General features: G+C 55.4%; 1 protein-coding gene across 6 annotated transcripts in view; it reads right to left on the bottom strand.

The window, feature by feature from the left end:
* The window catches only part of OGDH (oxoglutarate dehydrogenase), a 62,292-nt gene that overhangs the window by 16,513 nt on the left and 20,235 nt on the right, over positions 1–25,544 (bottom strand). For 2 of the 6 annotated variants that reach the window (XM_051853065.2, XM_051853064.2), the window contains exons 3-6: positions 17,912–18,085; positions 16,241–16,343; positions 9,919–9,963; positions 2,675–2,790 (exon numbers count right to left, since the gene is read on the bottom strand). In XM_051853065.2, the coding sequence (XP_051709025.1) occupies positions 2,675–2,790; positions 9,919–9,963; positions 16,241–16,343; positions 17,912–18,085 (438 nt within the window). Of the gene's footprint in view, positions 1–2,674; positions 2,791–9,918; positions 9,964–16,240; positions 16,344–16,461; positions 16,553–17,911; positions 18,086–25,544 lie in introns of all 6 variants that reach the window. The other 4 variants (XM_070059887.1, XM_008261824.4, XM_070059886.1 and 1 more) reach the window with 3 other exon arrangements.

The following is a 25,544-nucleotide window of genomic DNA, read 5'->3' as shown; positions in this document are numbered from 1 at the left end:
CCCTGGGCCCCGAGGTACTGAGCAGCCGAAGCAAAGGCGCTCCACAAAGCCCAGTGCCACTGGGCCCCTCAGAGGCCCCGTCTTCCCTTGGTCCATGGAGGCTGCCAACTGTAGGTGGCAATGCCCGCACCTCATTCCCCATCCCAAGTGGCCGGCTGGAGGCAGGGGCGACCCTCTCCCTCAGTCACTACCAAGTCCACCCTTGCGGAGCGTGCTGCCCACACCCGGCCCTGTCCTTGCACGCCAGGCGGCTGCACTGCTGTCACTGAGCACTCCACAAAGCAGACTGCCCACACACTCAGCAGGGTCCACTTATGACCTCGGAGGGCGCTCCTGGCCTGCAGACCCCGCCGTGCCTTTTGTCCTTGCCTTAGTTAGGCAAAAAGGGCGGGAGTTTGAGGGGCTGATTGTGTCTCTCTCAAGAGACAAATTACAGCAAGACTGGTCACACTTCCTCTAACCGCGTGATCCCCACGCCATGTGGCAACAGCTCAAGTTCCTTCTAAGGACAAGGCAGTGGGCACCATCACCTGCATTCACTGAGAACAGGCAGAGCTGCGGCGTGGGCTGAGGGAGGCGGCCCTTGTGCAGACCGTGTGCCCTCTGCAGTTTGGGACAGGGCGAGCAGGAACCACAGGGGATGTGACCCCAGTAGGAGCTATCCACCAAGGCTGCCAGGCTCCGGGGGGACCCGAGAAGGACAGGGGATGTGACCCCAGTAGGAGCTATCCACCAAGGCTGCCGGGCTCCGGGGGGAACGCGAGAAGGACAGGGGATGTGACCCCAGTAGGAGCTATCCACCAAGGCTGCCGGGCTCCGGGGGGACCCGAGAAGGACAGGGGACGTGACCCCAGTAGGAGCTATCCACCAAGGCTGCCGGGCTCCGGGGGGACCTGAGGACAGGGTGCCCTGAGGACAGACTGCTTTCACACTTCCTGTCCTAACAGATCACTGCAGAGAGCCCAGGGAAGGGGCTGGACACATGGGCAGTCAAGTGACTGGGGGCAGGGCCCTCGGAGGCCTGGTCTCCGTGGGTGCCATCTGTGGGCCTCGGCAGCATGAGAACCTCCGGATCAGCGGTATTTGGCATAAGTTACGACATTGCCCAGGGGCCTGCATCTCACTTGAGGCCTGCCTCTCCTCCCAATCTGTTTCCTGCTAGTGTGCACTCTGGAAGGCAGCAGGTGATGGGTCCAGGACCTGGTCCCAGTCACCCCCACGGGAGACCTGACTGAGATGCTGGCTTGCACCTTTAGCCTGGCAAGGCTGTGTTGCTACTGGGCTTTTAGGGAGCAAACCAGCGATGGAAGAGATCTGTCTCTCCCATTTGAAAAAAATGAATGAAAAAGAAATGTAACAGGAGCCACAAGCAGCATTTACGCTTTCCTGGTAGAAAGAGAGGAGGTGAATTTTCCTAACTTGACCCCATTTATCACATTCTCTTTTCAGTACTGAGAAAGTCATGCAAGCACTCGACTGTTACACACAACTCACGGCACCCACGCTGGCCAGGGCAGGAGCAGAGTGCGGTCAATGTGGTGCCGCTGCAGCAGAGGGGGATACGGGGAGGGTATGAAGGTACCTCGTCTGGGACTAAGGCCCCCCGCCCCCGCCCACACCTTCCCCAGGCCCCTTCTCACCTACAAGCCGGAGCGAGCAGCTCCAGGAAGATGCTGGCCACAGTGCGGATGCTTGGCAGACTATGGGAAATGCACCATCTGACACTTAGGCCTTTTAAGCCACTCTGCTAAGTGTGGGACCAGTGACAAGAGAACTTTACAGCAGACCTCACTCCGCGGGAGCAGGAGCTGACCCCTGGGGTGGCATGGCTCTGAGGCAGGGGACAGTTCTGAGAGTCCTCCAGATGATGCCAACATCAGCCCGGGAACAGCTGCCTGAGAGCCCAGTGGGCCTGCTGGGGACATCAGGAGCCACCATCGGGTTCAGACCCTGGGTGGGCAAGATGCCCGGCATCTGCAAAGCCCACCCTAAGGAGTTCTCTGTCTACCTTAAACTGGGTTCTTCAGCTCAGAAGACCAGGCAGCATTAACAGCGACCACGAACGCCAGCCCAGACCTCTCACCAGACCCTCTCCCTCCACAGCGGTCACTGTGGTGCAGCCCAGCCCAGTGTCACAACTCTAGCCTGACATGTGCACAGGAAGGAGAACAGAAACACAGAAGGATGGGGGGGGGCAGGAAGAGAGCCTCCACCCAGCGGAAGGAACCCATCTGAGGGGCCGTGCCTGTTTGCACCTGTCCTGAGGGTGGGGCTAACTGAAATAAACTCCTAAAGGGATGTGAAGGCAGGATGTTTTCTCTGGGGCTGGCACTGTGGCAGAGTGAGGTAGGCCTCAGTCTGCAACACTGCCGTCTCACACTGGAGTGCTGGTTCCGTCCTGGCTGTTCTGCTCCAATCCGGCTGGGAACGCAGCAGGTGACGGCCCAAGTACTCGGGCCCCTGCCACACATGGAGGACCATGGCGGAGTTCTGGGCTCCTGGCTCCGGCCTGGCCCACACCTGGGAGTGAACCAGCAGATGGAAGAGCTCTCTACCTTTGCAAGAGACAGATCTACAGAACAGCACCAGAGCAGCTTCCTCCCTTACATGGAAGAAAGCTCATCTTGCGCCCGCTGTGGGGACACGGGTTTCCTGGGGCCACACTCGTCCTCACCTCCAGCCGACGGATGATCTCCCGCAGGGGCAGCGCCGACTCCTGTCCTCCGATGAAAGTGGTGGTGGGCAGGTGAAAGACCTTGTCCAGGTCAGACTCGTCCAGGCCGTAGAACCCTGCAGGCCACGTGGGTAGGACAAGCCGGACGAGGAGGGACGGGGCGAGCCATAAGGGGCCACGGTTTATGGAAGGGGAAGAACGCCCCAGGTGAGTAAAAAGAAAAGAAAAAGTCATATAAAAACCCTGACATGTATGAACGTGACACAGACAGTCAGAAACTGAGACTGCAGCGAGAAATGCCACAGGTAAGTCAGAATCAAGCTCCTGTTACGAATATATTAGCTCAGTGTTCCAATTAGTCATAATTTAGACAAATTTCAAGGTCCCAGTTTTGGGGCTGAGAAGAGGGCCATGAGAAGGCACTGTGTAAGTCAATCAGAAAGCTAAAGAGTTAAGGAGGGAATTTGAGTAGGAAGCGAGGACCTGACAGCACAGCGGACCACAGGTGCTCCTGTGGTAAGACTACGTGTGTGGCAGGTGACAAAGAGCCAGAATCAAGAAGTGAGGGAAGCAGCTGCCAGGAGCCAAGCAGTCCACCGAGAGCTGCGGTGGTGGGCACAGAGCCCCCGGCCTCAAGGTAAGTAAGGACAGACTCCTCCTCCTGAAATACCCAGCTCGAGCGGGACGCCCACTCTGAGCCAGGACCCAGCAGTCCCGAGTCTAACCTGCCTCTCGCGGCTCACAGAGCACCTGGCCTGTCTCCCTGCCTGCAAAAACACTTCAACCCCTTCACGCCATGGAAACCTCACGGTGGAGGGCTGGCAAATGTCCCGCCCAGCACCTACCCTGAAACGTGTGGGTGACAGCGGGGCAACGGACGTGGCTGACGAAGGACAACACGTGGACAGCTCAGCCAGGGTCCCCTCAGGCGCCAGGAAGGAGAGGCGAGCTGTCCGCAGCGCTCTGCAGCTCCCCGGCTGCTGGCTTGGCCTCGCCGTCTCCCAGCCACGAGTGCCAACGTGACTCGCTGAGACGCCAGGGCTGCTGCGGGGTTTGCACAGCAGCTCCGACACAACGGTGGACGCGAGTCTCCGAGACTCACAGATACATCCCCAGGCTCCACCCCCAGGCAGACGGGGCTGGCTCAGGCAGGCCAGGAATCTCCTTAGGCGATTCCGACTCTGGGTTTGAGAACTGCAGCCTTTACTGATCTAATGTCGCAGGACAGTCTTCAGGTCTTAGAAGCACGCTCTGTGTCACTAAGTCCTTTTGTCTTACTAAAACAAGCACATCTGGCTTCTTTTACCTGGAGCCGGAGACACACAAGTGACGCAGTGCAGCCCGCCCCGCCCCGCCCCGGCCCTGACAGCTACTGCTCGCCCGGGGACACGCACAGCACACACATCCACGGCCCAGCCGCAGGAAATGGCCCTAGAGTCTGTGGAGGAAAAACAATCACCCGAGGCAGTGTTCGCGGCTAGAACGTGGGCAGGGACAGCGGGGAACACAGTCTCCCAAGAGTGCGCATTTTGTCAGAAAACCCTTTTGGTGGGCTTCACCAGGCAAGCGCACGCCCCTAGGTGAGAACTGCCTGTCTCCAGGCGAAGCAGGGCCGGCCCTCACTCTGTCTGCTGAGCTCACTGCTCAGCCCCACGGCGGCCACTGAGAAACGAAGCCGGCAGGCGTCTGCCCCAGGCAGGTGGAGCAGACCTGCTCCCCTACCAAGCACAGCTAAACCCCAGGTGTTACGTGCAAAACCAACCCAAGCCAACCCTGAATGGTGGAGGCAAGAAGGCAGAGCAGCCAGGGAGGCTGCTGGGTTTCCTTTCTGCCTCCAAGACCCCAGACTTGGGGCAGAAGAATCAGCAACCTAGAAACCACGAGAGAGTAGAGAAAACCAGCTGCTGGAGCCAAGGATGGAATGGGCAGCCCACGCAGACAGAAAACCTCCCGATCACAGCTGTCCTACTCTAGCCAAACCTCACAAAACACCAGAGCCCCAGCCACCCTGAGCAGGCCATCATGGCCCCCCACTGCCAGCCTGCAGTGTCACGGCTGCACCCTGCCCCCCACCCCAGGGCACAGCCCAGATGTCTGTCCAACAGGAGAGTTCAGCCAGGTCCTGGCTTCAACAGGAACGCACTCAGGCTGAGGGAGGAGATAACCAACAGTGGTGCCCGCTGCGGATGTGGGAGTCACCAGCGGTCTCGGGGAGCCCTCGCCACGAGACGGCCATGCACAGACACACGCAGTCACAACCAGCAAGCACCAGCACAAAGAAAACCCAGAAAAATGTCTAAAAAACCTGCCAATGGGCAGGCTCGGTGGCAGGAGAGGACAGGGATCAGGTGAATCTGAAAAGGGAAGAGCAGAAGGAGAACCTCAGGGGTCTGTGACAGACGACGAGAGCTCTCACACCTGTGCAGGGACAGCCCAGCGTGGAGGAGAAAGGGAGCTGAAAAGCCACGCAGAAGACAACCTACAGACTCCAGGAACCGAGAGAGTCCACAGGACACGCCTACACAAACCATGCAGAACACATGCTAAGTAAACTTGTGGTAATGAAAGCAGGCACAGAGCCGGGAGGCAGCTGGGGGGAGGGGCACCTCAGCAACAGGGAGAACACGTGGAGGGACAGGTTCCTCCCAGAACAGGCAGGCCATGAGGGGGCCGAAAGAGCGGTGTCCACCAAAAAGGCCCCGGAGAACGAAGACTCGAGAGATTCCAGGTGAAAGCCAACTAGAGGACGGTCACCAGCACTCCTGCCCTAAAGGAAGCTCTCGACGTATAAAGGAATGAACATAAGGACTCTTGGAACATCAGAAAAAGAAGGAACACGAAAACCAAAACGGGTAAAAAAAAGACTCAAATATATACTCATCTGTAAGAAACTCACGTCATATATGATATGGGCAGGCTGGAAATACAGAATGAGGTGGGCGTTACCGTGAGGCAGGCTGAGCTGGATTGCACTGCTGTTTGGTTCACCCACATCCCATACTGAGCGCTGATTCACGCCCACTGCTCCACTTCCAATCCAGCTTCCTGCTGACGAACCCTGAGAGGTAGCAGGTGACGGCTCAAATGCTTGGGCCTCTGCCATCCACAGGTGAGAAATGGATGCAGTTCCAGGCTCTTGGTTTCCACCTGGCCCAGCACCTGCTGCCGTGGGCATTTTGGGAGTGGATGGAAGAGATGGAAGTAAGTAAATAAATAAATCTTAAAAAAAAAAAAAGGCCGGTGCCGTGACTCACTAGGCTAATCCTCCGCCTTGCGGCGCCGGCACACCGGGTTCTAGTCCCGGTCGGGGTGCCGGATTCTGTCCCGGTTGGGGTGCCGGATTCTGTCCCGGTTGCCCCTCTTCCAGGCCAGCTCTCTGCTGTGGCCCGGGAAGGCAGTGGAGGATGGCCCAAGTGCTTGGGCCCTGCACCCATGGGAGACCAGGAGAAGCACCTGGCTCCTGGCCTTGGATCAGCGCGGTGCGCCAGCCACAGTGCGCTGGGCGTGGCGGCCATTGGAGGGTGAACAACGGCAAAGGAAGACCTTTCTCTCTGTCTCTCTCTCACTGTCCACTCCGCCTGTCAAAATAAATAAATAAAAATAAAATAAAATCTTAAAAAAAAAAAAAAAAGGAATGGAAAATCTGGGTAGGCTTGTGGTGCAGGAGTTGTTGTCTGGGTGCCCTGTACAACCCTGGCTGCTCCACTTGCAATCCAGCTTCCCGGGGATGCACACCCTGGGAGGCAGCAGGTGACGGCTCAAGGATCTCAGTCCCTGTCACCCTGGACTCAGTTCTGGGCTCCTGGCTTGCGCCTGGCTCAGCTCCGGCTGTTGTGGGCATCTGGGGAGTCAACCGGTGAATGGGAAGAGCGCTTTCTTTCTGCCTTTTAAATAAAATGAAAAAAATTTGAGGAGGAGGATAGAAAAATCACGTGACCTAAACACTCATCAAATTAAAGCTGCAGGTGCCTTTATTAGCATCAAGTAAAGCTGACTTTGGAGGAAAGAAAATGGTCAGCGACAGACGCGTTTACATCATGAAAAAGGTGCCACAGCCATCCTAAGTGTGTACGCAGCAAAAACAGAGCTGCAAAGCATGGGAACCAAAACCTGACGGGACTGAAAGCAGAGACTCACTTCCATAGCTGACAGTCTCAATTCTCCTCTCCACAAATGACCAATAAACTAGACAGGACATCAGCATGGACGCAGAACTCGGCGACCACCAACAGGACCAAATCAACACGGATGTTGACGCTGCACCCAACAGCAGCTTTGCTTTGCACGTGGCTGCAGAACAAATGCCAAGGCAGCCAACATACGGGCCGTTAGAAACCTATATAAATGGTGAAACTCATCTCTGGAATAACCTATGAGCCAGAGGACTGAGTGAAAATACAGAGTTGTTGGGACAGCCAAAGAGGCACAGAGAAGGAAATTTCTAAGTAGTAGATACATACACCACAAAAGGAAAAAGACCATTTCTGATCCCCAAGGAGCTACAGAAGAGGAGAAACGGCAAACAAAACCAAGAAGCAGAGGAAAACAACAAAGAGCAGGAAGCATGCACTCGGAAACAGCAGAACAGCAAAGACCGAAAAAGGAAAAAGGAACAAGCAACCGACCTGTGGACAGGATCTGTATAAACAGTACTCACATCTCTTGCAAGACTGACAGAGAGAGAGAGAGAGAGAGAGAGAGAGAGAGAGAGAGAGAGAGAGAGAGAGAACACGCATATTACTAACACCAGGAATGAAACAGGGTGCCAGGGCAGACCTTCGGGACATCCGAAGGATCCGAGGGGAATACCGTGAACAACTGCATACCATGGAACACAAACCACCATTACTCATCCAATAAACAGAGCATCTGAGGCTCAAATCACAAACACAAATCCCCGCAAGGCCAGATGCTTCGGTTGGAAAATCCCGTTTCAGGAGGAATTAGTGCCAATTAAATACAATCTCTTCCAGAAAACAGAATAGGAAGAACACTTCTCAGTTTATTTTTATGAAACCAGAATTACTGATAACAAAAGCAGACAAAAAGAAGAAAATTACAGATCAATATCCCTCATGAATACTGATACAAAAAAATTTGGATGAGTACAGATACAGCAATCTATAGAAGTTAAATACCGTAACCAAGTGTGGCTTATTTCTGTAACTCAAAGTTTGATATGCAATCAATACAATCTACTACATTATCATTAAATCTTCCAGTGGGTAAAGCGGATGCCTGCGATGCTGGCATTCCATATGGCTGCTAGTTCATGTCCCGGCTGCTCCACTTCCGATCTAGCTCCCTGTCAATGGCCTGGGAAAAGCAGAGGAGGATGGCCTAAGTGTCTGGACCCCTGCCATCCATGTGGGAGACCTGGAAGAAGCTCCTGGCTCCTGGTTTCAGCTTGGCCAGTCCTACCTGTTTCAGCCATCAGAGGAGTGAACCAGTGGATAGAAGCTCTGTCTCTCCTTCTCTCTCTTTCAAATAAAAATGAATCTTTAAAAAATACTTCTATACTTAAGAAGACAAATCTATGACTATTATCAAGAGACACAGAAAACGTACCTGAAATTATCCAACACCCATTCACAATAAAAACTATCAGAAAACCAGAAGGAAGGGAGCGTCCTCACTTGACAAAGAGCATCTACAGAAAGCCTACAGAACAATGTACTTCATGGTTGAAGACTGCGCTCACCACTCTCTCAACATGGTGCTCCCCAGCAGCGAGGAGAGAAAATAATAAAAGGCACACAGGACAGACAGGGCGGAATAACTGCTCCTATTTCAGATGCTTAAGTGTCTATACAGAAAATTCCAAGGAAACTACACCCCCACCAAGAAAGTCCTGGAATAAATGAGTTCATCAACATAAACACAAAAATCAACTGTTGGGGCTAGCACTGTGGCATAGTGGGTAAAGCTGCCGCCTGCAATGCCAGCATCTCATATGGGCACCAGTTCATGTCCCAGCTGCTCCACTTCCGATCCAGCTCTCTGCTGTGGCCTAGGAAAGCAGCAGCAGATGACCCAAGTCCTTGAGCCTCTGCATTTGCATGGGAGACCTGGAAGAAGCTCCTGGCTCCTGGCTTTGGATCGGTCCAGCTCTGGCTGTCCCAGCCACTTGGGGAGTGAACCAGCAGATGGAAGACCTCTATCTCCCCCTCCCCACCTCTGCCTCTCCTTCTCTCTGTGTAACTCTTTCAAATAAATAAATCTTTTAAAAAAAATCAATTGTTTTCTATACATTCTCAATGAAAGTGTGGACACAAAATTAGAAATATAAAACTCATAAAGAACTTAAATACTGAAAACTACAAAAAACTGATAAAAGAAATCAAAGATCTCAATAAATGGAGAGACATACTGTGTTCGTGGATTGCAAGACAACACAGTAAAAATGTCAATTCTCCCTTGAAGGTTTAACACAATTCCTATCAAAGTGTCGGCTATGTTACACGTAGAAAGACACACTTACTCTAAAATTCACCGGGAAAAGTAAAGGCCAAGCGCTACAGCTTCCAAAGTGTCACCACCAGGGAAAGTGCTCACAACTGCACACGCACGCCAAGTATCCCACGTGAAGTTTAGGTCAAGGCAGAGTCTCACAGATATTATGGGTAAGAGGAGAAAGAGATCTCCTCAGAGGAGCTGCGTGGAAGGAAGAGGCTGAGCATGGGGGGATGAGAGCAGGCAGATGACCCGCACCCCGACTCTGGATTCCTCAAACGTGCTCCGTGCAGACCGAGGGTCAGCAGGGCTCCCAGCAGGCTCTTAACGAAGACTCTGGTTGTCCTTCAAACAGGGAACATTCTGGAAATCTTGTCCTGCCCCAGAAGCAGGATCTGGAGAATGCAGAGTCCAGCCCAAGCAGCAGCACGGAACGTGGAGGACAGGGCAAGCCCCCATGCAGAAGTGACACAGCCTCAAGTCCCCGCAGGCTACCACGGGGGCCACAGGCAAGCTGTGCTGAGAATGGCCGCTGCCTGTGAAGCGGTGGGGACGCACACGCAGAGATGAGGAATGCTCTCAGAACACACAATGGACAGGGACAGAAAGACCCCAGGTCAGCAGCTCTACTTGTGTGTTAGTGGCTACATGAAAGGGACAACGTCGTGACAAGCTTTCAAACACCGGACAGAAGTTGTGCCAACTTTCCCCAAACGCATGCGAGGAAAGCCCCACATCCTGTCCAAGCGAGGTCCTCGGCTCGGCAGGCGACAGTCTCACCCTCTCCATACCTCCTACTGTTAGCATTCGGAGTCGCTCCTTGAAAACTGCAAGGTCTGAGAGGCAGAGTGGGGGCATGGGTGAGCGCAGAAGGAAAAAGACAGGCGAGAGTTAGTTCAGGAAAAACCAAACACGAGACCACATCACCACCGCAGGCACAGGCACAGACACTGGCACAGGGACACATGAGGAGAAGAGGGTGGGAGGCGGGGTCGGGGCGCGATGGAACTGTGCACAGGACAGCTGGAGCGGGAGGGGGGGGGGCACTCCCCGGACACTGGGCAGCCACCAGGCAGCGTCGTTTGATCTCCTCGCGTCCCAGCCTCGGGCCCGAGAGGCGCTGGGCTGGGTGCGCTCCTGGGAAGTCGCGTGTGCCTCACCTAGAGGACTGTCACGTGGAAAACTGAGGGCAAGAAAATGAAAAGCCTCATTTTCAGGGCAGCCATTTCTCAGAACTGGGCTTGGGCAACGGCCCGCACTCCGGGCCTTACGATCCCAGAGGCCTCTGAAGAATGGGAGCAGGCCCGGTCTCTGCTCCCGAGAAGGCAGCCTGCGGCGAAGCAGCAAGGCCGGGAAGAGCCCAGACGGCCGCTGGCCACGCTCAGTGGTGCGGGTCCCTTCTGCCTGCAAGTTTCTCACCAGAGGCTACACCACCTGAATGCTCTCAGCCGCCGGTGAACACCAAGACGCCTACTTGGACACGCAAAGTATGCTCCTGACCCCTGACACTGGGAGTGCGGGCTGGAGGGGTCCGGTCAGGAAGGCGGGTGGCAAAAGGGCTGCATGGACGGGCTGACGGCTGAGTACTCAGAGCTACCTCACAGTCCCTCTGCAGACTCCCTGCCCGGGCATGCCAGCTGACAGTGCGACCTGACTCAGAAGAGATCCCAAGAGCAGGCCACAGGGTCCACAGGACTCCCATGGGCAGGACCAAGGGGTCAGGCTCTGCTTCCTTCCCCTGAAGGACAAGAGCATCCACCCAAGACCTCAGAGCCCAGCAGCTTGCAAGACACACTCCGAGCTCTGCACACAAGTGCCAGCACTTTGCTCAAGACAAGGATGAGCGATCTTTCTTCTTTCATCCTTCACAACCAAGCCGTGAGACATGGCAAGAAGCAGCGCTCCAGGGCGGCGCCGCGGTGTGTTCACGCCGCAACTCCAGGGAGGAATGGGTACAAAGGGCCACACAAAGGCAATCTGGCCAAATGTTCATATCCTGGAGACTGGGAAGTGGATGTTTTCGTATCCTCCTGAAATGTTCTGCATTTTATAATAAAAGCAGAGAGACAACCGAAGAGGAGGAGAGGGAAGAGAACAGCAGCAGCCATTCCAGTCATCAGGACAGAGCCTGCCAGCGTCCTAGCCAGCACCTCCTGAGCAGCGCACGCGGATGCTGGTGGGGTCAGAGCAGCTGGGAGGTGGCCACGACCCCCTACGTGAGGAGCAGCAGTGAGGACCCACGCAGCGACACTCGGAGCTAAGCAGACTGTTTACCAGTTCCTGGGGGTCTACAGACGAGGAATCCTCTTGACGTCAGGTGTCTGCATGGCCCAGGCCTCACTCTCCGAGGGTGACTAGGTGAGCATGTCTACCAGGACTTCAAGCCCCCTGCAGGGGCATCCTCAGCTTGACAGAGCCCTGCTGAGTCCCTCAGGGGACATGCCACACACAGCAGCGTTTGCAAACCGACTGCTTCCTCACTGCTCTGAAACATGGAGAGCGAAATCAACTCTATTTTTAGCTCATTCTTCTCAGCCCTCAAGGGACAGAGCACTGCTGGTATGTCAGGAGGGCGTGAGGACAGTCATCGCTCGCTGTGCTCTCAAGGACACAGAAGCAAGCAGCGACTCATTTCAAGAGCTGGAATTCTTGGGTGGTGTTTGGTCTAGAGGTTACGCAGCTGAAATACTGGCATATCTTTGAAACTCCTGAATTATCTCTTTAAAAAAAATTAACTTCACTTATCTGAAAGGCAGAGACAGAGAACAAGATCCTATCTGCTGGTTCACTCTCCAAATGTCCTCAACAGTGGGGACAGGCCGGGCTGAAGTTGGGGACTCAACCTGGTCTCTCCAAGTGGGTGGTGGGGGTACAATTACCGGAGCCAGCACCACTGCTCCCCGGGTGTGCATTAGAAACACGCTAGAACAGACTGGAGCCGACGCCAGCCCCGGCACTCGGGTAAGGGATGTAGCTGTCTCAGCTGCTATGCCAAACAACTGCCCGTGCACTGACTTTTTAATTACCAAACCCAAGTTCATTTCCGAAAAGCTTTATCAGCAACCTGAAACACTAATGGTAAATGGGTAAGAGTCACACCTTTCTCCTATTAATTGACAGAATTTGCTGTTTCGATTTCACCTTTTATGTTGAAATCTCTCATTAACCCATTATATCCCATGGGCCTATACACAGGATACCCATGAAGTCTTAAATTGAGCAATAAAATGAATATAAACTCATGTTAATTGTGATTATTGGGGCCGGTGCTGTGGCATAGTGGGTAAAGTCACCGCCTGCAGTGCCGGCATCCAGTATGGGCAGCCAGTTCGAGTCCCGGCTGCTCCACTTCCAATCCAGCTCTCTGCTATGGTCTGGGAAAGCAGTAGAAGATGGCCCAAGTCCTTGAGCCCCTGTACCCACGTGGGAGACCCAGAAGAAGCTGCCGGCTTCAGATTGGCACAGCTTCAGCTGCTGTGGCCATCTGGGGGAATGAACCAGTGGTTGGAAGACCTCTCTCTCTCAGCCTTTCTCCCTCTGCTCTCTGTAATTCTGCCTTTCAAATAAATAAATAATCTTTTTAAAATCTGTGATTATTATGCTATCAAATTATCTGCAGAAATGAAAATCTGGGACTTAATGGGGTAACATAAACCTCAATTATCTTTGTCACTACGACAAGTTACAGAATTTATACATAAACCACAGATGGAGGCAATTTTGAATGAGAATCTAATTTAAATGCTACACTTGGAAGACAGGAGAAAGTCAGCACTGGAGGTAATGGGGATGAGATGCCACCCTTCTCACCCCAAACCAGACAAGGAAGGGGTGGCTGGCATGGAACCTACACCCGAAGGCAAGCCGGGGACAGCCGCTAGGTCTGCAGGTTAACCTGTTTCCACTCAGACAGCGAGAGCAGAGGAGGGCACCAGCCCCGGGACTGTCCGTATTCCTCCACTTGCTAACAACCCCCTGAATCTGGTGTTGGCAACTGACTCCCATCTCTACCCTGGCACCCTAAACCATGTCCTTTCATTAGGGCCAGCGTCCCTGCCGGAGGCTGTGGGCTGCCCTGCCCCTAGGCCAGAGCCATACAGGGCACTCCCAGGGACTCCACTAGCCCTCCCCTCCCAGGTTTGTGGTCTCCTTTTGAACACTCAACCCTCCTTCTCAGGGAGGGGGCTACGGTGCAAGTGGGCACCAATTAAGATGGGCTGCTGGGGTCATGTGAGCCTAGCGCTCAACTCACATTCTCTGCAAATATCCCTGTTCCCGCTATCACCTGCAGTCAGGAAACAAAACCCACATCTACCTGAGAAACTGTCCTAAAACTGACTTCTTAAACCTCAATGAAAACAACCACAAACCCCAGCGTCTCCGTCACATTTCTGTGGCACTCGTAACATGTGTGTGCCCGCAGCATGTGACGGTGAACCTGGCCAGGACTGCCTGGGGAGAGTCTAACTGCTGAGCCTCTCCCACTGCGGCTTCAGGGGTCAGGAGAATTTCTGGGAAGTGAGGACAGGTGCCCCAGGCCAGTTTCCCAACCTCTTAAAAACTGGTCTCCTGGTTCCAACCCTCCCCTCCATGGAGTCTGTGTTGCCTGTGTTCCAGTTCTGGCACGAGGTACTCGCGGCTCCTGCCTGTTTCCTGCAGGGTCCTGGGCCCCCCGCTGGGTCCACCTCATTACCACTGCTGGCCACTGACCTCAGAGGTTATTTGTTAACTCAGCTCACTCTCACATAATTAGCAGGCTCCAGGCACTATCTGAGACGGTCGCAGGTGCCATCACTGCCACTGCACAGGCGATGCACAGGAGGCACACAGGGCTAAGTGATGGCCACGGCAGGGATGGCGGGGCTGGAGGAGCTGCCCACGCTGCCTGGCACTCACACTGGGCCTTCTCCCTTCTTGAGGCTGCGCCCACATCAAGGGTGAGAGCTGTGAGAGACCAATTTTCCTACAGTCTCAAACCTGTAAGGAATTCACACTGTGTCCATGTGTGCATGCGAGAGACTTTGTCTCAATTTTTACGTCACACTGTTTCAGATGGATGGATTACAATGCACTCTCTTCTCCCCAAGTGGGCGCTACTCCCCGGCTCTCTGGGCGCTTCTTAAATGCTCCCAGCCAGAGGGTTCAAAACTCGTCTCCTCCAAAGACCTGCTCGGTGACCTTGCTCTGGCCCTCCCGCCTCACCACGCTGCTGCTGGAAGGAGGGAGGCCCCTCGGGTCCTGGCTCTGGCTTGGCAGCTGAGGACCTAGGGAGGGCTGGGGTGGTGGGGTGGTGGGCCTGACCGACTTGATCCAGGAGGGCTGGGGGTGGTGGGGTGGTGGGCCTGACCGACTTGATCCAGGAGGGCTGGGGTGGTGGGGGTGGTGGGCTTGACCGTCTTGATCCAGGAGGGCTGGGGTGGTAGGGTGGTGGGCCTGACCGACTTGATCCAGGAGGGCTGGGGTGGTAGGGTGGTGGGCCTGACCGACTTGATCCAGGCGGGCTGGGGTGGTGGGCCTGACCGACTTGATCCAGGCGGGCTGGGGTGGTGGGGTGGTGGGCCTGACCGACTTGATCCAGGAGGGCTGGGGTGGTGGGGTGGTGGGCCTGACCGACTTGATCCAGGAGGGCTGGGGTGGTGGGGTGGTGGGCCTGACCGACTTGATCCAGGAGGGCTGGGGTGGTGGGGTGGTGGGCCTGACCGACTTGATCCAGGCGGGCTGGGGTGGTGGGGTGGTGGGCCTGACCGACTTGATCCAGGAGGGGTGGGGTGGTGGGGGTGGTGGGCCTGACCGTCTTGATCCAGGCGGGCAGAGAACCACTCTGCAGTTCTCTGGTAACCACCGTGCTGAGTCGAGAACCACCGAGAGGGCACATCTGAAGATGCTGGCTACTGCAGGTGTCGGGGAAGGGGAGCTGGGACAGTGCAGGCTCAGGCGGGCGAAGAGGCCAGCCCCACTGTGACCGACACAGGGAGGTGCTCCTCTCCCACCAGGCAGGAGAGTCCAGCAGCCAGTGGCTCCCCGTCCTGAGCCCCGACCGGGCAGTGAGCATGGCGGGGGGAGGAGACTCGAGGGCAGGGGTGTCTACTGTAAGGGGTGAGGAGTGGGAAAGAGGCTCTCCTGGGGACACTGTGAAGGGAGGCGCACTCTGGCGAGCACAAAGTTGTCATCACGGAACAAAGGAGCAAGGTTCAACTCACGCGCCTGCTACAGTCCCAACTGGTCCTACTCAGACTCAAAGGGTTTCAGCCTCCTTCCTGGACCCGCGGAGGGCTGCTGTGATGCAGAGGCAATCCCCTATCATCTGGGAGGGTTTCTGAAACCAAGACACAGGAGCAGCCACCAACTGCCAACACCAATTCCAGAGTCACCGCCAGCAGGCGTCACACCACGTCCTGGCAGCCCCAGAGCCGGCTTCTCTGACCCTCCCACGAAGTGCCCCAGAGGAGGCTAAGTCGGCCCGACCTGAAAGCGGGTTAGCAGGTGGGTGATCAACTTCACCAGCATGCGGTGCCTGCTGCGAACGCCTGGCCGTTTCAATTAGTCACGCTGTCATTTCCTTAGTACGGTTAGCAGCAAGGTGACGGAAAGCAGATTAACTCTGGAAGCAACTACAGATGACAGGCCAGCCTGACACCCGCGTCACCTCACGAGGAGGGCGGGTCTGGGTGGGAACACGTGGCAACTGTGACAAGACCCGACTGGCCACACATGCACCTCCCGAAGGCCCTGCCTCCTGACGCTGCGGGAACGCAGCCCCCAGTTTCCTCCGTGTGATCACCGGCACTGCGTGGCGGGCTCGGCACAGGCTGTTCTCTGAACCTCCTGCCCTGGGCGGGCCAGCTCTTCCCCATGCCAGAGCTCCCTGAACAAAACTTCATTCTCCAGATCGAGACTCCAGCCAACCTGGCTGGACACTGGAATCCGTATATAAATACACAAATAACTTGCCCGCCACCCTCCTTCAACATGAGGCTGCATCACGGGCAATTTCAAGTGATCAGAAATCAGGGAAACTCCGGAGCTTGCCCTCCTGCCTGCATGTCTGGCTACCACGGGCTGGCACAGCGAGAGGAGCTCAAGCAACGCAGCCGACGGCTCCCAGACCCTCACCAAGTTTGTCTGTGGATGAGATAATGTCAGCGGGCACGGAGGAGTCCAGATCAGCGTCCAAAATCCCCAGGGGGTCCAGCTGTGCTACATGGTGCCCTCGGATCTACGAGGGCCAGCGATGAGAGGGAAGGACACACACAAAAGGACAGGAGAAAAAAAGAGGGAAGGGTAAAAAAAAAGTAAAATTACATTAAAATTAGTGTTTACAGGTTAATTCTCACCCACGTTTGAAGAAACAGTTACCGGAGCACCATCAAAATTTACACAACTAATTCCGAGAGGATCAAGTTTTGCAATGTGGTGACCCCTGACCTGGAATAACAACACAAGCAAGTCAGTAAGCAGAGGGCAGGGCACTTGGGGAAAGTCACGCCGCGAGCATCTCGCCCAGCCAGGAGCACAGCACGAGGGCCCCGCACAACAAAACCAACAGCTGAAACAGCCAGGGATTATTTCCAAGGCACTCGGGTAAAACTGTGCTTTCAGAAGAAAGGGATAAACTAGCTCCCTGGTTCTGCTAAACTCAGCAGTCTCAAAGGAGCGTGTGCGGGGAAACGGGAATCCGGCATGCTGGCAAAGGGGACCCCAGCGTGCGCACAGGAAGCCCGTGAAGGTGCTGGTGGTGACTATGGTGGCGTGGATGAGCATCTCCCCCACATCCCCCGGAGGTGTGCCCTTGTCAGCCCTGTGGCAGCGAGGCCCTCTGAGAAAACCCAAGGGAGAAAGGACACCCCTGAGGACATCCTGAGGTCTTCAGTGTTGGGTACGTTATCCAGTTTCCTGCCAGGTTCTGAGAAGGGGCAGGTGCTGACCAGTCACTGCCAGGTGCAAGCAACGGTGGGGAGGGACCAGCTGTGCCTCTTACCTGTGGTCAGGTCCACCGTGGAAATGCCTGCACGTCTCCTTGTGCGCCCAGGGAGAGCCCTCCCCGCCAGATGACAGCAGGAGGGGCCTGTGGCCCAGGGCCCTCCCTGAGTCGCCCTGGATGCCTGTACTAGGGGCCTTATACGTGGAGGACACAGGCAAGCCACCAACTTCAGGACACGGGAGCACAAAGCAGAACAGAGCGGGCACAGGTCCCCCAGCTGAGCTCCCAGGGGACTGCCCTCAGGGAGGCGCCCTGCTTGCCTACCCCAACTCCCTCCTTAGAGCCCGCCTCTCGTGGCCTAAGCACTCAGCTCTGGGCTCTCCCCAGATGTGAGGCAGCAGGCTGGAAGAGCCGTGGAGACTGCTCTCAGAAAGGCTGGAGGCGGCCCTTTCTGCTGCTCTAGCAGGGCCCTGTCCCTTCCCCACACGCTCTAGGCTTGGCCCTCTCTTCTGTGTTCCCGGACTCCACGGGGTGACTTTCCCACAGTGTCCCCCAACAGCACCGCCCTCCCAGCCACTGCTCCCTCCAGGTAGGGGTGTCTGGCACTGACTCGGTTTCCCTGGCCACATCTCTCTCATGCACTTAGGAAAACAGTAAGGAGCTACTTATAGGGTTGGCATGGGGTAGGGGAGACCCATGCGACCAGGGTGAGCCTGCTCCTTTCCTCCCTTGTGTGCGACTGCTACCTCCCTGCGGCCTGACGGGGGAAAGCTCCGGGACTCAGCTCAGCGACAACCGCGAGCAAAGCTGACGGTGGCCTAGGAGTGCTGTGTCCTTTCTCACAGGGATGCCTGCCCACTCACCTGATACGCCCTGATGAGGGACTGCACTGCCAGGTGGTCTTCCACGAGCTTGTCCACATTGGGCTGAGCCTGGGCGACGGCAGCCAGGGAGGCTCGGCTCAAGGGAAGGGGACTCTGGTAGGCAGTGCCTGGGGGGGCTCCGGCATTGGTGTTGCGGAAAAAAATGTCCCATGACTAAAGACAAAAAAAGACAGGGTTAGCCCACTGCTCCCCACAGTGGCCACCAACAGTTAGCCTCTGCAGGCAAGCGCGCCTCCCGCTCTCTCGCTGCCGACCGTAGGCCTCTCCAGGATGGGTCCTGGTTTTCCACCATTTTCATTTTGCCCTCAGAACGCACCTTCTGACTTCCACACCCGCCACACGTGCCCAGGGGCCATCGTCCACCAGCACATGTTTCAGGGGCCCAAAGCCACACGCTGGCTGCCCTGGGGCCAGGTGCTGGTGCTCAACAGTCACACAGTCCTGCCCCATCTTCCCCTCAAGGCCCTGCAGCTGGGAGGCGATGAGGATCACGGCGCTGTCCGCCAACCTCCCAGGTCTGCAGGAACACCAGGTGACCCCACCCCCACCCCCACAAGATTTAGGCCTCCCTCAAGACCCCAGAGGTTCAGCACAGCCCTCAGGGGCCCAGTGACACCTAGCTTGTGTCCTATGCCTCTGGGCACAAAGCAGAAGCTCATCGTTTATGAGAGGCCGCAGTAACGCCCCAGAGAGGCAATCTCATCCCTTCCCCGGGAGGAGCACATGGGAGTGGGGTCGTAGGCCCCGGGGAGGTGTCCTTCTGGGCTCAGTTTCTGCCATCTATAAGAAAGGACAGAAACATGCATTCTCAGGACCAGTATTGGAGCACAGCAAGTCAGGCTGCCTCCTGTGGTGCCAGCATCCAAAACGGGCACTCACTCAAGCCCCAAGTGCTCAACTTCTGACCCGGCTCCCTGCTAATACACCATGGACAGCAGCTTGGGCCCCTGCGCCTACGTGGGAGACTGGATGCAGTTCCAGTCATCTGGGGAGCCAGCAAGTGGATGGAAGATCTCTCTCTCCCTTCCTCCCTCTGTAGCTCTGCCTTTCAAATAAATTAAAAAATCTTAAAATAATAGCAGCAGCAGCAGCAGTGGGAGTGAAGAGCAGCAAGGACCAACTTACATTACTGCTCTCTGGCCAAGCTAGAGTGTGGACTGTGTCCTCCCTAGAGGCAAAGGCTCAGGACCAACTCAGAGGGGGGCAGGCACTTGATGCCGCATTTAAGATGTCGCATCCCTATAAGAGTCCATGGATGTGTGCTCCAGCTCCATTTTTTCTCCCAAGATTTACTTGAAAGGCAGCATACCAATGAGAGAGGAAGAAGAGAGATCTTCCATCTACTGATTCACTCCCTAAATGGCTGCAACAGCCAGGGCTAGGCCAGGCAGAGGCCAGGCACTCCATCCTGGGTGGCAGGGGCCCAAGCACTTGGATCACCACCAGTGCCTTCCCAGGTGCATTGGCAGGAAAGCTAGATCAAAGCGGAACAACTGGGACTCAGACTAGCACTTTTTTTTTTTTTTTTTTTGACAGATACAGTTACAGACAGTGAGAGAGTGAGACAGAGAGAGAGAGACAGAGAGAAAGGTCTTCCTTCCGTTGGTTCACTCCCCAAATGGCCGCTTTGCTGGAGCTGTGCCAATCCGAAGCCAGGTGCTTCTCCTGGTCTCCCATGGGGTGCAGGGCCCAAGCACTTGGGCCATCCTCCACTGCCTTCCCGGGCCACAGCAGAGAGCTGGACTGGAAGAGGAGCAACTGGGACTAGAACCGGCACCCATATGGAATGCCGGCACCGCAGGCAGAGGATTAACCTAGTGCGCCACGGCACCTGCCCCTTAGACTAGCACTCTTGATATGATACTGGTATCTCAGATGGTGGGCTAACCCTCTGCACCACGACGCCCACCTCCACCCCGATTCTGCCTCGAGTGTATGAGTCCCTGCCATCCACATGGGAGACCAGATGGAGTTCTGGGCTCCCAGCTTCAAGTCTGGTCCAGCTCTGGCTGTTGTGGACATCTGGGAAGCGAACTGGTAGACAGAAGATCTGTCTCAGCTTCTGTCTGCCTTTCAAATAAAATGACATTTAAAAAAAATTTAAAAAGAATTCACACACACCATTGATCAGGCTTAGTGTGCCAACAGCAGAGCAAGCCCTACATAGAGACCTCTATCTGTCCAGCAGAAGTACCAAAGAAAACTGGAAAACAAGGATTTGTAAAATTCTGGGTTTATAATAAAATGAAAGAAATGGCCACTTGCTGAAGCCCAGGAGCCAGAGCTCAAGGTCAGGGCCAAGGGCGAAGCTGGAGAACTCCTTCCAGCTCACGCCTGCAGAGGGCAGGCACTGACTGCTCACTGGCCTCTCCCTGACCTCCTTTTGTACTTGAAATAAAATGCCAGGTGATTCTCCATAGAAGAGGTCAATGGTGCAGGGGGAGGTAGTGCCGCACAGCCCCCTGGGAAGGGTGTGCAGGAAACGCAGCTTCTTTCACTCCCTCACAGGCCCCGCTCCACACCTGCACACCAAGCCCCGGCAGGCCCCCTTGCCCGTGGACCTGGAGACAGTCTAGACATGAGGGACACGAGGTTCTGCATCAGCAAAACCCATCACACCGCAAACTCTAAGTGTTGTTTTGTGCACCCAAGCCAAGCCTCATAAAAAAAAAAAAGGCTTTAAAACAGAAGGTCACTTTCGCTCTGTAGGTTTCACCTTCCCGCAAGAGTGGCCGCAGAGTCCAGGCACCCGTCCTGCCCACTCACCAACCTGCACCCTTCAGGCCCGTTTCTCTCCACACCCTGTCAACCTGCAACCCGCTAGCTTCTCTCTTCATCTACAAGGTCTCTTCCAGCTCCTCAGCCCCGCCCCTCCTGGACATGCACCCCTGGGGCTTTAGGGTCCCTAGGTCTGATGCTGCCACTCTTGCTCCTTCCTCCTGATGCCAGGCCCTCCCCTCACTGGTCCTGTCTTGGCCACACCCATCTCAAGCCGGCTTCCCGGCCTCAATCTGATACTTTATTTACTTCCTGTCAGCCCCTCCCTACTGCAGCAGTGTCCCCCTCTGCAGCTGAGACCACCAGCGAGGGAGGGGAGGGAGGGCACGCCTCCCAAAGGGACAGAGGAAACCCCAGTGCGAGTGCTTCCTGGCTCAGCTTCTGAAACCCACGCCACCTGCTGGGAGACACAGGCACACTCACTGGGAAAGGTGGCACCTGGTCAGTGGCCACCACTGACCACCCGAGCTCCCTGACTTTCTGCGTTGTGAGGAAAATGAGCCAAGCACCCGAGCTTGTATTTGCATGAGCCAGATTCACCTCCCGCTATCCCTTGCATTGGTGTGGACGCCTGGAACCTAGGTCAGATGTGGGCAGGGCAGCTGTTTCTACTCCCAGAGACGTTTCAAGGGACCAAACAGAAGGGAGGAAGTGCAGTGCCTGGCTCATGGCAGAGCTCATCAGCACAGAAGTTTCCAGAAAGAGAAACGGCTCTTGGCCCATGAGACTCAGAGGCCAAGTCAGCTTTGGCTTGTTGACAGGGAGGGCAGTGCTGGGTACAAGGTGGTCATGTGGATTCTGAGTCATACCAACCCACGTAGGCACCTCCGTGCACCACACCCGTCACCAACATCATTCGCCTAGCCGTTCTCTCACCTGTGTCCTGCTGTACAACTTACCAATATGGAAAACACCTGCTCCCTGTCTTGCCCTGAGTGTACAAGGGCCACACACAGATATGTGGTTCTCTGATACCAGGGACAATGACACTGCAAGACGGAAAAGCTGAAATGACACTCAGGACAAGCTGTTGGGAAAGTGGGCCGGGCAGAGACAGGAGGCACCTGCCCAGGGCAAGCTCAGCTGCTACCACAGGCAGGTGCCAGAGGCGTGCAGGATGCCCCGTGACAAAGTGAGTGCCGTTAAAGAGAGACTACCACCCTAGGTTATTCCAACAAATTCCCTGTCCAGGCTAACCGTAATCCCTAGCACATTACAGGGTCTGGGTCAGAAAGATGCCTGACTGAGCTTCCTACTCACAAGGAAGCCAAGACGAGAGAACACATAAACCCCGCAGGAGGCAAACGTGCGGGAGCAGGGACCGAAAGCTGAGGTGGCAGGAAAGGCAGCCACTTAGAAGGGCAGCCTCTGGCCTGCGCCACAAAGGACAGACGGTCCGTGAGGGACCCGGGAGGTGACAGGAGGGCCTGGGCTATGGCCAGCCCTCAAGTGCTGAGAGCGAGGCGTGGCCTCAGGAGGGTGAGGTAGGCATGGTCAGAATGAGACTGGGAGGTGGGCTGGGAGTGGCTGTGCAGCATACCCTGGGAGGGAGGAAACTGGTAACCAACCCAGACAAGCACGGAGCTGTGCATCGGCCGGCCGGCAGGCAGGCAGGCTTGGAGCGGGCTGCTCCCACCCTCCTCTGCCATCCAGCAAGAGGGCAGGACCAACACCTTGCTACCGAGATGCCCTAAATCCAACATGACAGGCTTTCAAGTTTAAGGACGGCTAATGTGTTGGCTGAAATGAAACTAACTGTAGATGACTAACCACGCCTGGCTGGCATCTAGGCAACTGCCTTCCAGGTCAGAAGTCATGGCCCTTGACCTGCACATCACCTTCAGACCATGAATCTTCCCTCTGCTCACAGCAGGGTCTGTCTTCCCAATGGCACTCAACCACCCTGGGACAACTCTGCACCTGCAGTTTCTCTCCATTGTTCAGGAAGTGGACGGCAGACCCAGTGTGGTGTTAAGGACTTAGCCCAGGTCACTAAAACTTATCTTAGCTCCCTGACTCATTACTGGGATGGTTCTGATCTAATGGGGTGCCTCTTCTCGCCCACAGCTCAACAGGCCAGATCCTGGGGCTCCCCTGTGTCTACCCTCTGGGAACCCCAATCCCAGCCCCCTCATCTCTGTCTAGGGCTCGCTAAGTATGTAAGACAATGATGGGAATAGGAGGGTAGGCTCTGGGCTCCTCATTCATGGTGTATCCCCCCCAGGATCCAATGCCAAACACAGTTCTAGATATATCAGTGACAAGGTCTTACACCATCAGAAAATCCCACCAATTAAATTCGGATTGCTAACAACACTACACTTTTGTAACTTTTATTTACTAATCTTCATTGTATTTGAAAGGCAGGCAAAGAAAGAGAGAGGGAGGAAGGGAGATCTTCCATTGCTAGCTCACTCACCAAATGAAAGAGGTGGGCTAGGCCAAAGCCAGGAGCCCAGAACCCAATCCAGGTCTCCTACATGGGTGGCATGGACCCAAACACTTGAGCCATCATGTGCTGCCTCCCAGGGTGTGCATTAGCAGGAAGCTGGATCAGAGTGCAGCTGGGACTAGAACTCAGGCACTCTGATAAGGAACGCAGGCAAGGTCAGTGTTGTAGCGTAGTAGGTAAAGCCCTAGCCTGCAGTGCCGGCATCCCATATGGGCATCGGTTCAAGTCCCGCCTGCTCCACTTCCAATGCAGCTCTCTGCTATGGCCTGGGAAAGCAGCAGAAGATGGCCCAAATTCTTGGGCCATTTCACCCACATGGGAAACCAGAAAGAAGCTCCTGGCTTCAGATCTACACAGCTATGGCCATTGTGACCATCTGAGAAGTGAACCAGCAGATGGAAGACCTCTAACTCTTTCAAATAAATAAATCTAAAAAAAAAAAAAAAAAGTAATGCAGGTATCCCAAGCAGTTTGTGTACCAAGTGCCCATGACTTAATAATGCTTTTTAATTGCTATAAAAACATGGACACTGAAAAAGAAATTCATGGAAAATAGGTATTATGAAAAACTACGCAGGATGTCAATTTTCTGCACCCAAACTGGTATTCTAATTAAATTTTCCAAGAACCTTTTGAAGTACTCAGGTATAAACTGCAGGGTGAAGAGCAGCCACAGCCCTCTGGCTTGCTCTGACCCAGCCTGTGTGTGGCCCACTCCCTTCCTGGGCACAGCTGAGACGCAGCACACCTCTATTCCCCTCCAAGGCGGCTCAAGAACCCGTTCTGACCTGCAGGCCCCAGCCCTTTCCTGAAGACAGAGAAGATCGCAACCTGACGGCTGCCCTGATGGTCGGGACCAGGACACTTGTGCTGGGGAGAACTGTGGATGGACTGCCTGTCTCCAGAGCCCTGAGCACGTGATCCTTTGCTGGGGGCTACGCACACGAGCCTCCAAAGGGGTAGCGCTTGGGTTGGAAGAGCTGGGCCTCAAGGCCTCCATCCCAGAGAGTTGCACACAGACCAGGCCCAGGCAAAAGCAGGGCTCCGGGCTGGGGTCAGAGGCCTGCCCACCACGCTCCCCTGTATGAAGCATTGAGATGCACTGAGTTCAGGCTGCAGTGGGGCCACCCCTGGGAAGGGTTCACATGGACCCAATGAAACCAGGGTCCCACCCAGGCACTCCTAAAATCAAACAGCAGCACAGCACGAGTTCCCTGGCCTCAGACCCAGGGGTAGGGAACCTTTCTTCTGCCAGGGGCCATTTGGATACTTATAACATTATTCAAGGGCCATACAAAATTGCCAACTTAAAAATGAGCCTGGGGGCCAGCGCTGAGGCACAGCAGGTTAAAGCCCTGACCTGAAGCGCCGGCATCCCATATGGGCGCCGGTTCTAGTCCCGGCTGCTCTTCCGATCCAGCTCTCTGCTGTGGCCTGAGAAAGCAGTAGAAGATGGCCCAAGTCCTCGGGCCCCTGCACCCATGTGGGAGACCCAGAAGAACCTCCTGGCTCCTGGCTTCGGATTGGTGCAGCTCCGGCCTGTGGCTATCTGGGGAGTGAACCAGCGGATGGAAGCTTTCTCTCTGCCTTCCCTCTCTCTGCATAACTCTGACTTTCAAATAAATAAATAAATCTTATAAAAAAAATCTAAAAATGAGACTGGGGGCCGGTGCTGTGGGGTAGTGGGTGAAGCCTCCACCTGCAGCACCGGCATCCCATATGGGCACCGGTTCAAGCCCCGGCTGCTCCTCTCCTGATCCAGCTCTCTGCTATGGCCTGGGAAAGCAGAAGATGGCCCAAGTGCTTGGGCCCCTGCGCTCACATGGGAAACCCAGAAGTTCCTGGCTTCAGGGTGACCACATTCCTGCTGTCCCAGCCATTTGGGGAATGAACCCGTGGATGGAAGACCTCTCTGTCTCTCCCCCTCTCTGTCTGTAACTCTACCTCTCAAGTAAGTAAATATTTTTAAAGAGAGCCTGCTCTAGATCTGTTGAATTTTGAGTCCCACCATCAGCTGCCTTCACAGGGGCAGACCACGTGACTTCACAGGCCTTGATGGCCCGCGGGCTGGATGTTCCCCACCCTGGAGCTGGAGAATATTTCCCAGCAATTGCTACCATCTGCTCCCTGTCTGTGAACAAATGCCAACAAACCCTGGCAAGCAGAGCTGCCCCAGCCGAGCCCTGTGGGATCTGCTGACACAGAACCTATCTGGTATCTGCTGGGACTCTGCCCTACACCAAAGGTTCTGTGAAGAGGGCTGGGGGCCACCCAGGGACCACAGAACCCACCCCATGGACCTCTGCTTCCCCAGTCCCTAGGGACAGGCAGCAACCTGTGACCCGGGCCCAGGCCTCAGACATCCCACAGCTGTTCTCTGGC

The sequence above is a fragment of the Oryctolagus cuniculus genome, chromosome 16, assembly GCF_964237555.1.
Source record: "Oryctolagus cuniculus chromosome 16, mOryCun1.1, whole genome shotgun sequence".
NCBI lineage: Eukaryota > Metazoa > Chordata > Mammalia > Lagomorpha > Leporidae > Oryctolagus > Oryctolagus cuniculus.
This window is presented reverse-complemented; position numbering and strand designations above follow the sequence as displayed.